Here is a 16,998-nt window from a genome sequence, read left to right on the forward strand (position 1 = left end):
TGCAGTAAAATGTTCTTCCATTTAAAAATTCACCAATCCAGTTTAAAAAATAATTTGGAATCTCTATATTTCGCAATATATCTAATAAAATTAAGTGTTCTACACTGTCGTAGGCTTTGGAAATGTCTAATGTCACAAGGGCACATATTTTCCTCTGTCGCCGTGCTAATTTTATTCTACTTTCTAGGTCCACGTGAGCATGCCAAATTGAACACGATGGTCGGAATCCAATTTGGCAGGGGCTAAGCAAGTCCTTGTTCTGTATAAATTTAAGCATGCGGGCATATAGAATTCTTTCAATTAATTTAACCAAATTTGAAGTTAGCGCAATTGGCCTAATGTTATCTATTTTATATCCTTCCCCATGATTTTTAAGAATAGGGATGATTTTAGCAATTTTCCACGCAGACGGAATCCATGAGAAGCAAATTGAGTGATTTACAATAGCTAAAAGGTCATCGGGAGCTTCCTTAAATAAAATTCTGAGCATAGTAGATGTTACCCCATCCACACCGGGAGCTGAATCTGGAAGTCGCTCCACGATTTCAGCCAATTCTAACATGGAGATTTCTGTAAAATCATCTGATGCCCTTCGTAAGCGAGAACCGCTTGGCAAGACAGAAGAAAATCTAATTTCTAATCCCTTCGCGATTTCTTCTAGTGATTGTTTCATTTCATCGCTACTTAAGATTATAGAGTCAATATTAATTTGACGCGGAAGAATTTTTCTACCGCGGAGAAAACGGAACAATGCACGCTTATTTTTATTGTTAGATAAGAAATCAAAATGCTTACAGTCGAATTCATCTTTGGCTTTAGAAACTGTATGTTTAAAGACAGCTCGAAAAAATTTATAGTCACTCCAATTTTGGGGACTCTGGTTATGCAATAATTTTTTCCAAGCAGCTTTTCTCTTTCTGTAGTCTCGAGTGCATTCTTCATTCCACCAAGGACTGTAAGAATTTCTTTTATTCAATCCAATCTCAAATTGAGCCTTTTTTTGAGAACTTTCCAAAGCGGAACAGATAATCGTGGTTTTTTGTTCTGTAGGCGCATCAGACAGAGATGAAAGAACATTTCGTAAGCATTTTTTAAAAATGTTGTAATTTATGAAGGTTCGAACCTGAACACCTATAAATGTTACCGGACGTGCAACGTCAAATACTATCGGAAGGTGATCACTGCTTGTCGAACAATCAATAGTCGACCAAGAAGTTACGGAGAGACTCGGGCCAGAGAATGTAAGATCTAGTGAAGAGTAAGATCGGCCTCTAACAAACGTAATAGATCCGGAGTTTACACACGTGAGGCGATTGTCCAACGACCAGTTCCACAATCGGGTGCCGCACAAATCTGTTCTTAAACCCCATGAGATATGGTGAGAATTGAAATCACCTGAGATCACAATGTCACGTCCACAAGAGTTAAGAACACTATCCAGTGTGCTAGTGTCCTGTACGCCAGATGGAAAATATGCATTGACTACGGTAAAAGGAGAACATCCCGGGAGAACCAATTTTATAGCTAGGATTTCACACTCTGGAGTAGAAACTTGAAATGAAATTTTAGCCTTATGGCAAATTTTAGATGAGATAAGTGTAAGTAATCCGCCACCTCTTGTAGGACGGTCTAATCGAAATGACCTGTAGAATTTCAGTTGAAAAGATTTCTCAGGTTTTAGCCACGTTTCTTGTAACATAATTAAATCAGGATTTAGTTGAGAAGTTAAACAAGTTAAATCTACTGATGCAGAATATAAAGAGCGGCAGTTCCACTGAAGCACTTTTAGTGATCCTATTTTTTGGAAAGTGCCGCAGTCGAAACTGCCTTCTGCAGAATGTTATCCTTTAGAACAACACTGGACTGACTTTTCTTCGCCTTTGAGTGAGGACCGGGGGAGGAGTCTTCACTAATAGACGACATGGTTCTTTTATATGCTCGAGCATTTTGTTCTACCTCTGTCATCTCCAAATCTGTATTAATCAGATTACAAGTTGTAGGGCCCGCAGAAGAGGGATTTGAAAGTCCAATATCATTATTGCAAGGATTGGTGTATGATCTTGCATGGTTAGTTTGGTGCTCAGGATCAATTGTTTGCGTTGGTACAGGAGCTGGGCAGGTAGTTTGCATCAAATGAGATAAATGACTAGAAACGGCTTGGGAGATACATTCACCAAGGCTCATTGCCAACCTTTCCATAGCTTTTGTAACTGCCTTTTCCACAACGGCCTCTATAGTTGCAGTAAGTGATCGGTCCGTGGTAAGATTTTGTCTACCTATTGTCCCCGCATAGCCAGATGCCCTTTCTTTCACAATGTTTATGGCCTCCATCCTAGAGCAGCGTCGACGATCAATTATTTCAATCACCTGTAACTCTTGAGCCCTAACAGAACAGTTTAAATAATTGGCTGGATGATTTCCATCACAGAGACAGCATCGCTCTTCTTGGGCATTACAATCACTTTGAGCGTGTTCTCCCCCACATGCGCAACAACGCTGTCTTGATTTACACCCTGCCATACTATGGCCGTATCGCCAGCAATTGCGGCATTGAATCGGACGCGACGCCAGGGGTTCAACTCTGAACACAAGGGGCCACACCTTTAGCTCTGACGGGCAGGAAGTTCCAGCAAAAGTCGCAATCACTGATTCTGTTGGGACCCGCTTATTGTCTACCACTCGAGTGCATCGGTAAACAGCAATTACTCCAGTCCCAGACAATCTCTCAAGTGTTTCAGCGGGAGAAAGATCAGCATCGACACCTCTGACTATTCCCTTAGTGCAGGCGAGGTGAGCAGGGATGAAGGCACTCACCGGTAATGACGCGAATGACGAGCACTTTAGCAAATCCGCGACACAGGACTGGTCTGGCGATCGACACACGATACCTCCGCGGCCGAACTGCCTCACTTCCGTGATGGTCTGGTATGAAGAGGTAGCAGCTTGCAGGGATTTCTGGATCGCCTGGGGATTGGTTAGACGTATAAAGCCTCCATTTGAAGGAACCAGAGCCACCGGGATGTTGTTCACACCACTGCGGATGAACAAATCTAGAGGTAATTCATCCGTTGGAATAGAGGCCGCCCATGGGGACAAACCCCTGCCGCCATACCACGCAGAAAAGCTAGCTTTACAGTTTGAAAAGACTCCCATGAGACGATTTAAGGCTTGCAGTGCAGCACGTTTTATAGCACTGGGATCGCTTAATTTTTTGTAAGCTTTCTACTGAGCTAGACATCCAACGACAATAAAAACAAGGTATGCTCACCTTCCTTTGAAACAGAATCGATCAACCTATTGCACATATCGGGCGGAGGACTTATACTCGTGAATACTTTTACTATGTACTTTTACCAGGTCTTCTGCTTTCACTACGGCACACAGCAGTAAATCCTAATGTCATCTACGACACTAGGCTATCTGTAAACAACTAAAAAAAAACTAGATTATCCTATGAATCTTTTTAAGACAATTTTTCCAGTCTCTTACGGACGCTAGGAAAGGGAAATTTATGCCGTCGATCTAGCATTGCAGCTGCCACCTATGCTCGTTGTTTACATTTCTTGCACCGCTCCTCCTCTTGTAGTTTCACTATTCAAACGCAAAGCATTCGCAAATATGTTTTCTTTTGTATATCTGTGAATTTATTCATTTACCGCCAATACAAGAGCTTTGTGCCTGCCGAAATGGTAAGACAAGCGCTGAACAGATCGCAGAAGCAGACGACAGCGAACAGGTTATAACTAGCGCCACTCTGCTCGTACGCTCTTTCCCTAGCGGCGAAAGGGGCGAACTAGACCAGGCGTGCTGGAGGAGGGAGATCTGTGCAGGTCTGGAGTTCAGTAGGTCGTGGCAAAAACAAACAACAATGTGACGTCACATCTGGTAAAGCCAACTTGTCCTCCTTTCTCACCTTCTCTCAGCTAACGCATGCGCAGCGACCACGGAGCCCTCGGGGGCGATGTTCAGGTCGAAATGCATACGTGATGCCATAGAGTTTCTCACTATAACACCTAGAGAGAAATCTGGCGCCACCGTCTATGGGAGTTTCTTAAGGGGGCACCGTGCCGTCATGGGAATGACGGTATATGTGTCTGCGAGGCTCGTGTTGGCTGGTGTTGTACAAGGCTTCGTCTAAAACGTGGATATGGCTACACAAATAACGCGTTCTCAAAGTAAAATCTTCATAAGATGTTTCCATTCACGCATATTACATCTTTACTCACCTACAATGCATGACCAAGCGAAGAAAAGCAAGAACAGACGACAAACTGCTTCAAAGCGATCCCGAACCTTGTCGTCTGTCCTCCAACTTTAGCGGCCCGCTGATACTTTTAACGGATTATATAATCGTACACGCAATAGCAAGTTCTCATAGTTAAACAAAACATGTTTTTGTGTAATAATAAAACCAAAACAGCATTTCCCGTGCTGTTTTAGTAGAAAACTAATCATTGTGACAGACGGCACGGTGCTTGCCAAGCGCATCTTCAAGGTGTCCTGCATCTCCGAGAACGATGCCGATCCGAAGTCACAATATACCGGCATTCCCATGCATACCACAGCGCAGCAGCGCCAGATTTCCCTCTAGGTAATGTAGTGAGAAACTCTATGCGTGATGCATACCACTAATACCACTTTACAAACCACAGCCACAGCGTAGCAGCACCAGATTTCCCTCCAGATAATATAGTGAGAAACTCTGTGGTTGTACGCACACACACACGCTTCTCCCCAGTTTGCTCTGTGGGCGCCGCCAGAGTTGGTTAAAACTCAATGGGCCCAGGCAACCGTCGCGCGTGCGCAGAGCATTTTATATACCACGTGACCTGGCCATAGGTGTTCTGTGACCTGGCTGTCAAATCAACTGGCGCCAACGAATTTGAATCGCTGTGCACGCGCGTTGTCCAAGCTTCTGCGTGTTCGCGGGTTACTTTTCTAACAGTTACCTTTCGCCCACTTGTATCCGACGGCGTTTGTGCGCTGTTAGCTTGCTGGCAGCGTTGCAGAGAGGCGGTGCCGAGCGTGCCAGAGTGAACTGGCGGTGCAATGGAGGGTGACGGCGGCGACTGGGAGCTGTCCAAGGAGAACATCCAGCCATTGAGGCATGGCCGCGCCATGTCGTCGCTGCAGGCAGCACTGGCTCCACAATGCCAAGAAAACCTCAGGCAGATACGACGGTGAGCACCGTCCAATGCAGGCCTTGCGTTGCGAGGGGCGGTGCGCTGCCACCGTGCCCTCAGCACGCCTGCGAGGCAACTTGCGCGAATGAGGCATTTTACATTGGTCTGGCAAGCTGGCTCCCGCGGAAAGCTTTAGTGGCGCGTTTTTGTTAGTCCAATGATTTGGTGGGTAGCTGGGGCCACTTAGGTCGTATTGCCTAACATGCAGTGAAGTACTCGCGGTTGCATGCTCAGTACCTGCATGGCTGGGACTCGTGTATGGTGTAGTGGAATGGGGCAGTGTGTCGTCTGTACAGCAAAACAATAGAACCGGGGTTGGTTGGATTGGATGGAAGGTAGGAGCGTCCCCTTTGAAACGGGGTGATGGCAGTTGCCACCATGCTCAGCTTTTTATTTTGCCTTTTATTGTTATTTACCTGTGCTGTGTGTTCTTAAAATTCTCGATTTTCTTTAAATACGCCTTCCTACCCTTTTAACCTTATGTCACCTCTCTGCTTTTGAGCCACCAATCCTCCAATCGCCTTTTGCTAATTTCCACCGCATATTTATTTACATGACTATTATTATCTCTGAACCCTAGGGCCTCAGGAAGCGTGACTGTGGCCGCATCGACATCGGGATTGATACCATCGCATTTTAGTATGAGGTGTTTTGTTGTTTCTACAGATTTACCACACGCAGTACATGTCTTCTTCGTTAAATTTCTTTTTATAGGTCCGTGTTCTAAGACATCCTGACCCAGCTTCAAATAGAAGGGCACTGCCTCTTGAGTTATCATAAAACGCTGCCTTCCTGATCTGCTGTTTCCAGTCTGGATATAGTTCAACACTATGCTTCTTTTCCATTAAATTTATCCAATTTTTACCTTCCCCGTTTTTAACATGTCGTTTAATGCTCTGTCTTTCTTCGTACTCCTGTCTGGCATACTTACTGGTTAGCTTCCTAGTTCTTTTCCGCCATTGTGAGTCAACAATCTTTCTGTATAGGTATTTAAATACCTTAGCTGCCCACTTGTTATTGTCCAATTTCCTCAGGCGTTTTTCATATAGGATTTTACTCAGCTTCCCGTGCTTTGAACGATGCCTAGCCCATATCCCCCTGTACTGCTTCGTTTGTGGTTTTCCCGTGGGCACCTAGTGCTAATCTTCCCACAGCTCTCTGATTTACTTCTAGTCTCGACTGAACATCTGCCCTTAAACACAGGACCGCATTCCCGAAAGTAAGCCCCGGCACCATTACTCCCTTCCAAATACCTCTCAGTACCTCATACCTGTTGTACTCCCACAATGCCCTATGCTTCATTATCCCGGCATCTCTATGCCCTTTTGCTATGAGAGACTGTTTGTGCTTTTCCGTGTACATCTGCCCTTTGTTTATCCATACCCCGAGATACTTGTATTCGGCCACTCGGGGTTTTTCATGGCCTTGTATTGTAAGCTCCTGATAAGCTGTATCGTTGAAAAACATCCCACTGGACTTAGCTGCACTAAACCTGAAACCTAACCTGTCTCCTTCGTCTCCACAGTAATTAACCAGAGTTTACGAATCTTCCTGGCTATCTGCTAACAGTACAATATCGTCCGCATACATTAAACCCGGTCGTAATTGTTCAACAACCTTTTCGCCTAATCTGTACGACAGATTATACCCTAGATTGCTTTGTTGTAACCTTCTTTCCATGCTCATATAAAGCATGAACAGCAGCGGTGATAGAGGACAAACTTGCCTTAATCCTTTGTGAGCCTCGACAGTTGTCGTACTCTTAATTCCTCCCCATGTTATTTCAACATTATTTTCTCGATATATTTCCTGCACAAAATCAATTACCTCATGACCGATACCTTCATCTTTTAATATGTTCCACAGGAGTTTCCTGTTCATGTTGTCGTATGCACCGCTTATGTCCAGGAAGGCTAAATACAGAGGTATATCTTCTGCCTTACCTATTTCTATGCACTGGGTAAACACGAACAGGCTATCATCTAAGCGCCTGCCACTTCTGAACCCGTTCTGAAGTTCTCCGAGTATGCTATTACTTTCTACCCATGACTGCATATTTAATTCACCGCCTGCATCGCCAGCCTATATATAACTGATGTTATCGTAATTGGTCGGAAGGATTTTACGTTCTTAATACCTTTCCCTTTATAAATCAAATTCATTTTACTGTTTCCAGCTACGCGGGATTTGCTTATTTGTTATGACTGCCTCCAATGGTTTTATCAGCGTTTCCTTGCATCTTGGGCCAAGTTTATTAATTAACTTGATTGGAATTTCGTCTATCCCTGCGGACGTGCATTTTGGAACATTTGCTTCCGCCTTTTTCCAGTTAAGATTGGTCAGTTCTAAGCTGTTTTCTATTATGCTATCCTGTCTTGCTCCCTCATTTGGGGCGATTACCCTATCGTCTTTCCTAAAGGACTCGGCTATAACTGAACCGTTGTGGTTCACAGCGTCATCTTCCTCTAAACAATTTCCTTCGGCATCGTGGATCTGTTCCTACTTTCTGTGATTTGCTTTACCCAGCCAGCCTATATGGTTCCAGAATTTTCTTGACCTCCCTTTATTAGTTGCATCACGAACTTCAGCCAGCCAGCGATCAGAGGACTGCTTTATTTTAGCCTGGACGAGCACCTGCGCTTTTTGTATCTTTTGTTTATAAGATCCCCATGTTTGGCCTATTTCCTTTTCAGATAACTGCGCCCTCTTTGCTTCTGTGTTCCTGAGATGCCAACCGTCGTTGTTCGATGGCCTCCCTAATTTCCTTATTCCACCAACTTCATGACTTCCTCTTTCCTCTCCTGCAGTTTACTCCTTTTACTTCTTTTTTTTTTGTACTAATGAGTAGTTCTGATTATATTCCCACCTTTCTATGGGATGTTTCTCTATTGCGTCCTCTATGCCGGCCACTATTTGTGCTATTTGTTCATTTAATTTTGCGTACTCTTTTTGACTTCCCTGCATTTCTCTTTTGAGCAGGGCTCCCAACTGTAGACTAACACGCTTGTGATCACTTCCGAGGCTGTAATTCCCCTCTTCTATTTCCATTATTACAAGCTTGCTATTCAACCCCTGCGACATAAAGCAGTAGTCAATGGTCCTTTGTCTGTTACAGGACTCCCACGTGATTTGTCCCTCACACTTAGTTTCTCTATTTACTATAACTAGGTTGTGTCGCTCACAGAAGTCTAGCATCAACCTCCCATTACAACCTGTGTACCAACCCAGATCCTCGATGTGGCCATTCATGTCACCCAGCAGACAAATATCGGCACCTTCTCCAAACTGCTTGATATCGTCATCGAGACACTTCACTAGATCCTTGTTCTATTGCTGCATTTGGCCTCTGTCTCTAAATAAACTACTCCTAGCCATGTCTTTTTACCGGTAACTGTACCTGATACCCAGACATGTTCTTTGCAAGTTAACTTTATTCTTTGCCAATTTGTTCCTTGATGTATGAGCATACCTACTTCTCCTCCCTTCCTCTCTGTTGTTGTTTTATTGCTCCCTTCCCAGACGTAGCCTTCAATAAACGGTGGGTCTTCTAGATCCCTGAGATGTGTTTCGCTTAGCGTGCATACACCTACTTCTTCGTTCTTTAACTGCTGTTGCATTTCTAACCACTTCGCTCTCTTTCTACCACCTTGCATGTTTATGTACCTGGCCCTGGTGTTAAATTTATTTTTTTTTGTAGTTTTCTTGGGACACCTGTAGGGTGCCACCAGTATGGCACAGTGATCAACTGGCGCGCCTAGTGCGCAAAATTTAAACATGTTGTGCTAAACCCTGCATTCATAAGCTGAAACGCTCTCACAACAATTGAAATTAATATAATTCACAAAAAATAAACACTACAGACTGTTAGGATACTTCAATAACGGCACCTAAGCTTGCGCATTTTTAACCACAGATCATGCAGTGTTCCTGATCGTCTGCGCAGCGTTTCGGTTGCAGAACACAAACACTTGTCTACTCGTTCTGTTCTGTAAGCATGGATATGTTCTTAGTATTTAGAAACACAGGACGATAAGAAGCCCGGAAAGAGCACCTGCACTGTGCCTGATGGGTTGAATGGGATTCTTTTCATGTTGCATCAGCCTGAAAGGCAGTCGCCCGGTTTCACTGAAGAAAACGAACTAACAAACTCGCACCAAGACACACACACAGATACTTACAAATCCAGCACTTTCCGTGCACATAAAGAATGTGCGAACGCGGCAGGAAAAACCATAGCAAGCAATCGGTGAGCTCTGCACGTATGTGCATGACCTCCGTGACAACCATAACTGCCGATCCTGGCGGCCCAGTGTTGTACCATTAGTTTTCTTCTTGCCAGCAATGACTCAGTTTTAGCGACTGGTGGCACTGCAGTAGGATGGATGGATGTTATGAGCGTCCCCTTTGAAACGGAGCGGTGGGTTGCGCCACCAAGCTCTTGCTATTATACTGCCTAATATCCTACCTAGGTTAAACAATAAAAAAGAGAGAAAAAAAGACACTATGAACTACCACGCCCAAATTTTCTGGTCCCCTATTGCGAAATGTGCTTTCCTACGTCTCAGTCTTTTGTCGTTTCCCTACTTTTCTTCCACCAGTCGCCTCTTACTAGTGCCTATTGCGGACATGTTTGCTTTACCACTGCTTTCGCTGTACCCAAGGGCTTCAAGGAGGCCAGTGGTGCCTAAATCGACCGCTGGGTAGACGTCTTCACATTCTAATATAACATGCTCCATAGCCTCCCTAGCTTTACTGCAGCAAGCACATGCTTCTTCTTCCGCCTTATATCTCGCTTTATAGGTGCATGTTCTAAAGCATCCCAATCTTGCTTCGAAAAGTAATGAACTTCGCTTTGAGTTATCATAAATGGTTTCTTTCCTGATTTTGTTTTTTCCTCTTAAGTAGTTACTCATGGCAGGTTTCTTTTCCATTGCCGCCTTCCATAAGATTATTTCAGCCTCTCTGAGTAGACTGGCGTGCTCCAGCACCCTTGGAGGTCATCGCAAAAATAGCCGCTGTACGACACACTGCCCTAGTGCAGTACACATAACTCGTGTTTGTCAAAGCAGCACTGCTTGAAGATGGCCAAAAGCAGCGGGTGGAGTGCATCAATCAGCATGCTCGCACTCGACTCCACCAGTGCTAACTGCAGTGCACATTTCATTTCCTGCTTTTGGTTTCCATTCGGCGATGTGCTTGGCTTTTGCTGCAGTGCTAGGGGCAATTTGTGGGGAGTCAAGATTCTGTCGGCGCAGTCGCTCGATATGTTGCCGGCATTTCATAGTCTTTGGCTAACTTCTGTCACGCCAAGAGAAAAGCGACAATTTGTGCTAGTGCTAAGTGTAAACAGCATGTCATTATTTTGTATTCTTCGGCGGCGCCTCAAATAGGGCAGTGGGGATGCCAAAGCTGCAACCCGGACTCCTCTTTCTGAAAGTTTGGCCCCCCCGTCGTTCAAAAGTCAACTTGCATTCTTAGCAAACTTAAGTCGTATATAGACTTTGAGGTGCCAGCCATCCCTTTTTGTCGTTACAAAGGAACTGTTTCATAAATTCACGAAATATTCAGTATTATGGAATGACAAATATTGGCTGCAACAAGGTAAATGCGGTAACCCAATGGCACAAGAGTGCTCTGCACAACGTTGGCCTGAGGTCGCTGGCCGAACTTCGCCCATGGTCAGCTGCCAAGCGCAGCGCACATTTGAGGATTGACACTGGCCTCACTTTGGCTGACGTTATGGCCAGCGACATTGGGCCAACCTGAATGGGCAACTGTTAGCCACAGTAGGACCATGCTTGGCCCCGTGATAATTAGCAGAATTTTGTAGGCCGCTTGTTTATGTATGTTTTATATGTATTTGTTTTTATACCAGGTGTTCTTCAGCTGCACCAAAATTAATAATATTGCCTGGGGTAGGTAGCACAACTCCAACCCTTGAGCTAAATTACACAAGGCGGCCATTCCTTCTATGAGAAATCAAAATGCTTAATTCAATGGTTAACCTAATTATACTCATTAACTGTTTTAATTAATTGCTTTACAAAACATATTTCAATCTACGAATTATAGCACGCGAGTTTATAAGGCATTTATCCACTTGGAATGAATTTTTGGAACTAAACCAGTTCGAGATACTAATTTTTAAGATGTCCGATGAAATGAATTGGTGTTCCAGTTACTACTTTTGTCTTTCACAACAATGTGCTTTCAAAGCGCTTTCACAACAATGTAAGTGGATAGCAGTGCATTTTTAATAGCAAGTTTGATGGCACATATCTTGAAATTGGTGCCATTGTCAGAATTTGTTCCAAGTGGGTAGGCCTGGCAAACATGCTAGCTACTATTCCACAGGTGAAATATGCACTGTAAATTAATGAGGTGATTAGTGTAATTACGCTATTCCATTAAGCATTCAGATTTTTCATAGAATAGCCGCGTTCACTGAGGAATTTCTTGAGGATTAGAATTGTCCTGTCTGCCACTTGCAATATTCATAAGTTTGGTGCAGCCAAACGAAGGCACCCTGTATATATTTGTAAAGCAACTGCACATGCACACTATTGTAAGGTCAGCACACAAGTGCACAGTGCAGCGAATGCTTTAGAACCATTTATTGAACAAGGGTCTGTAAACTGTATGTGGCCGAAGCACTAAACCTTGTTTGCAAGTTTTTATTGCATGTGACTAGACTAAATACTGAACTGCAAAAATTGGGGAGCATACCTTATTTAGTAGTGACGTCTTCTAAGTACCACTTAAAAATAAATATCATTTGACATATGTACTGTATAAAGTCTATACACTGATAATGTCAAAAATCAGTTCTGTAAATTTCAGTCAAGTCCGTTGCACCCTGCTTGACATGCCTGCACCCTTTCAGTGCATCCTCTTTGTCTTGGGTGCCGAAGATCCAGTGTATCACAACGGAGCTCAGATCTTGCATGCAGACTTTAGAGTGGACTACTATCGAGGCAGCCTGCAAATTAAGAAGTAAAAAAAATGTATTAGAATTGTTTGTCGAACTGTCTGGCCACATTATCCCTCGTTTCAGGCGCTGAGGAGCTGAAATACATGCACAGGGTGTCTACCAACCGGGAAAACCGGGAATTCTCAGGGATTTTCAATAGTCTGGAAAAACTCAGGGAAAACTCAGGGAATTTGTGCTTCTATCAGGGAAAATTAGCTGTAATTTCATTGAAAGGGAAAGAAAGTCATGGTAAAGCTGGCTCGAGTAGGAGGAGTGTTTAGTCAACGACCGACTTTCCGGACTCCCGATAATTCGGACGGCTTCGCGGCACCACCACGTACCCCATAGAGCCTATGTATAATAACGTATGAAATTTCGGATGCAAGAACCCTTCGCCATCCGATTTTCTGGACTTTCAGCCGTCATGACAGGTCCAAAACGGCATTAATAAAACCACCACCACCTACACCGTTTTGATTACCTCGTCTCTCCTCGAACGCTCTTGCACGCAGATCCGCTGGCAGCCGTAGCCACCACCGCAGCAACGCTAGGCCTAGCTGCTTCTGCGTTCGCTATTAAGCTTCTTGGCGTTCTGTGCCGCGTTTTTCACTGAAAGAATTCGTCGCTATCAGCAATGGCACCGACTCCGCCTTTGTGGTCCTCGCGATTGGCTTCGAAGCTCGGAAAGCACGACGCGTTGCATAATGCCGGTTGCCGAAAGTCAGCTTCTCCTCACTACAGCAGTATTACGCGGTGAAGCATGCGAAAATTATTGCGGTGAAGCTCAACAAGCGTGGGAAGGGCAATTGTCACGGGACACGCGTGCACCCGCTGCCTTTTGTCACAGGATGAGCACCGATGTGCCTAATAAGTGTACTGGCAGGCCCTCAGAGCTTTGTCCGATGTTCTGCGGCAGTAAAAGACATGCTGGCGTACCAACTATTTCTAGAGTGCATGCGTGGGTGTGGGGGGGGAGGGCAAACCGCAGACGGTCTGACCTTTCGTCATCTCTCTCTCTGTGCATATATATATATATATATATATATATATATATATATATATATATATATATATATATATATATATATATATATATATATATATATATATATATATATATATATAAAGGAGAAGAAAGGGGGTTAACCGAGGGGCCCGATATTATTAGTCATATCATAAGAAGCCAACAAACACTGACACTAAGGACAACATAGGGGAAATTACTTGTGCTTAATAAATGAAATAAAGAAACGATAAGTTAATGGAAATTAAAGTGGATGAAAAAACAACTTGCCGCAGGTGGGAACCGAACCTACAACCTTAGCATTTCGCGTGCGAAGCTCTACCAGTTGAGCTACCGCGGCTCCGTTTTCCCATCCACTTTCTTGGGAATTCATGTGTCCTAGTAGAACCATGGGAGTGTTAGCCATCGCCACCATTGACAAACCTTGGCGGCGGACGTGGAACATCCTTTTTGCCGCAGGCGTCACGAGAGCGTGATCTTTTTTGAGTGAAGGCAACTGGTCAATAAACCCACATATGCTACCTGAAGGCATCGATGTTGCCGAATTCGGGACCCTCGTTATGTAATAAACGAAAAGAAAGGGGGTTAACCGGGGGGGTTTATTGTGGGTTGTTGACCAGTTGCCTTCACCTAAAAAAGATAACGCTCTCGTGACGCCTGTGGCAGAAAGGACGTTCCACGTCCACCGCCAAGGTCTGTCAGTGGTGGCGCTGGCTAACACTCCCATGGTTCTACTAGGACACATAAATACCCAAGAAAGTGGATGGGAAAACGGCGCCGCCGTAGCTCAATTGGTAGAGCATCGCACGGGAAACGCGAAGGTTGTGGATTCGGTTCCCATCTGCAGCAAGTTGTTTTTTCATCCACTTTAATTTCCATTAACTTATTGTTTCTTTATTTCATTTATTAAGCACAAGTAATTTCCCCTATGTTGTCCTTGGTGTCAGCGTTTGTTGGCTTCTTATGAGATGACAATATATATATATATATATATATATATATATATATATATATATATATATCCAATTACTATTACAATAAGTGAAATAGCCTGGAAATGCTTCTCTTATAAGTATATTTAACAGACAGGGACCTATTTATCATTCACACATGGTGAACCATGGGGGCCCGAAAAATGAGCTGAATTTGCATTTATCTCTTGCAACTATATAACATCTCAAGATGATACAGCAGCAAAAGGCAATGAGCGCACTCACAGTGGCCTCGGATCGCACCCACTAGCAGCAGTACAGTGTACAGGCGCCCAAATCTTTAACTGGCGTGCGCGAGCGGCGACTTTTCCGTGCGTCGGCGCCGTATGACGGGGTGAGGCTGGAAACAGCTTAGCAGACGATGGGCCCAGCTGAGCGCGCTTTGTCCGCATGCGCTTAGCGTCAGACTCTTTCCAGCCGCGCCCCGTCATACGGCGCTGACGCACGGAAAAGTCGCCGCTCGCGCACGCCAGTTAAAGATTTGGGCGCTTGTACATAAAAAGGCACATTTGCTACAAATAATTTAAATGATTCAACAAATAATTGTACTTGCTGTTTAAGTCTACAAGATAAATGTATCACTAATTTAGGTAATAGTACTGTCGAGGTTATAGGCGACAATGTACAATCAACATAAATTACTTGCAATATTCACACATTAAAAAAGTGGTCTCTCCATCTCGGCCCTGCGACAGTGGACGTCCATCGAACCTGTTAAAAACCACCACTACAACTGCTGAGGGGGGTGTGCAATGCTTCAGTGCTGTATAATGCCCCTCCTCCTACCCTTCCCACACACTCAATTTCTACTAGATTTGATATCTATTGAGTTCAGTTATTCCAGGGCAATGGGATAAATTGTTTATTCGCAAAACACATTCCTAAAGCTCCGAATAGCTTACATGCGTAACATACTAAAAATATCACAATTAGTTCTTTATTTTCGAAGTTTGCCTTCATATTGGTGATAATGCGCCTTTTATTTTTGACAAATATAAACAAAATGTATTTGGTTCATGGAGGACATCGCTGAAACAAGGACGGAAGGTGTTATGACACATGAAAATAAGGAAAGAAAAACAACGGTGTTGTGACGCGAAGCGCCAACTGCGCCAACTAATACAATGTGGTAACGCAATGCTGAATTCCCCGATCTCGTAAAAACTGCTCAAAACATGTTGACATAAACTGACGCCCATTGTCAGTCACAATGCTTTTCGGGTACCCTTCTCTCGCAAAAAGTTCCAAAAGCACTTTCACTACTGCCTGTGCAGTGATTGTGGACACAAATGCCACCTCGGGCCACTTGCTGTGGTAATCAATAATAGTGATTGCAAACCTGCACTCCGGAGGGGCTCGCTCCATCGGCCCAACGATGTCGATTCCCAGCTTTTCCCACGGCTTCTCAGGCCACTTTACTGGCTCCAATGGGGCCATTACAGTTTTTGCAGATTTATCTGATGCTTTGCAGATAGCACAATTCCTAACCAGCGATTCAACATCCCTGTCCATTCCGGGCCACCAGTACTGTTCCCTTAACCGTTGTTTGGTCCTTACAATGCCTGGATGCGATTCATGTGCCATCATGACCAGCCTGGAAGTGAGTGTCGATGGGGGAACGACTCGTTCCGCCCGAAACAGTAGCCCGTATATCACCGACAGCTCTTCTTTTATGCGAAAAAACAACCTTAATTTTCCAGCTAAACAGCCCTTTTCCGGCCATCTGGACGTAGCATGCTGCGCCAACTCATTTAGTAATGAATCCTCAGCTGTTTCTGCTTGCAACTCACTCTTAGTGATCATGCTGGAAACCACAGCAACTACTTCCTCCACCGGTTCGTCCTCTGCAGAGGTCAAAGGTAACCTAGAAAGTGCATCTGCAACAACATTGGTGTTCCCCTTAGTGTACTGCACAGTGAAGTTGTATCTCAAAAGTCTAGCACACCAGCGTTCAATACGCAGTGGGCGTCTTCCAACCCCATTTGTGGACAGCAGTGTCACCAAAGCCTGATGATCAGTTCATAAGACAAACCTGCGACCCCACAGATAAACGTGCCAATGTTCGCAAGCCCATAAACATGCCAGCGCCTCTCGTTCCCCGGTAGAGTACTTGCATTCTGTAGGAATTAGTGTCCTCGAAGCGAATGCCACTGTATGTACTTCTCCGTCGATTGCCTGCTGTAGCACAGCTCCCAGTCCATATGCCGAGGCGTCAGTGGTCACTTGTACAGGCAAAGACTCATTGAACATAGCCACCACCCCGCATGATGACAGCATCTCCTTGATCCTGCAAAAGCTCTCCTCGGTGCTCTGATCCCGCACAAACTTCTGTCCTTTATGAAGAAGTCGTCGCAGCGGCTCCACCACCTCTGCATAATTGGGAAGAAAATGTGAGTAATAGCCTATGAGCCCAAGGAAAGACCACAGGGAGACTACATCGGCAGGCGTTTGTGCTTTAATCACAGCATCCACCTTTGACTTGAGTGGGGCAAGACCACTTGCACTCACACGATAACCCAAAAAGGAGAGTTCCTTGACAGCGAACAAGCATTTCTGATTTAGCTGCAGCCCCGCCTCAGCGATCCGATGCAGTACCTCACGAAGGTTACGGTTGTGCTCGTTCTTAGTCTTTCCAAAGACTATGATGTCGTCGATATAAAACAACACGCCCTTGCAGCCTTTCAAGATTTCTTGCATCATTCGCTGAAACGCGGCTGGTGCCGATGCGAGGCCAAAACACACTCTGCGGAACCTAAATAAGCCTTCGTGCGTAATAAACGTCGTTAATTCGTGACTCTCTTCGGCTAATTCCACTTGATGGTAGGCTGC

The 16,998-nt window shown here is 44.6% G+C and overlaps 1 protein-coding gene across 3 annotated transcripts in view; it reads left to right on the forward strand.

The window, feature by feature from the left end:
• The first annotated feature begins 4,836 nt into the window (after positions 1-4,836).
• The window catches only part of LOC142568055 (uncharacterized), a 403,528-nt gene continuing 391,366 nt past the window's right edge, over positions 4,837-16,998 (forward strand). For 2 of the 3 annotated variants that reach the window (XM_075678140.1, XM_075678141.1), the window contains exon 1: positions 4,837-5,180. In XM_075678140.1, coding sequence (XP_075534255.1) covers positions 5,050-5,180 — 131 coding nt within the window. In that variant the 5' untranslated portion in view covers positions 4,837-5,049. The remainder of the gene's footprint in view (positions 5,181-16,998) is intronic. The other variant, XM_075678138.1, reaches the window with a different exon arrangement.

This window comes from Dermacentor variabilis, unplaced genomic scaffold, assembly GCF_050947875.1.
Source record: "Dermacentor variabilis isolate Ectoservices unplaced genomic scaffold, ASM5094787v1 scaffold_16, whole genome shotgun sequence".
NCBI classification, from domain to species: domain Eukaryota; kingdom Metazoa; phylum Arthropoda; class Arachnida; order Ixodida; family Ixodidae; genus Dermacentor; species Dermacentor variabilis.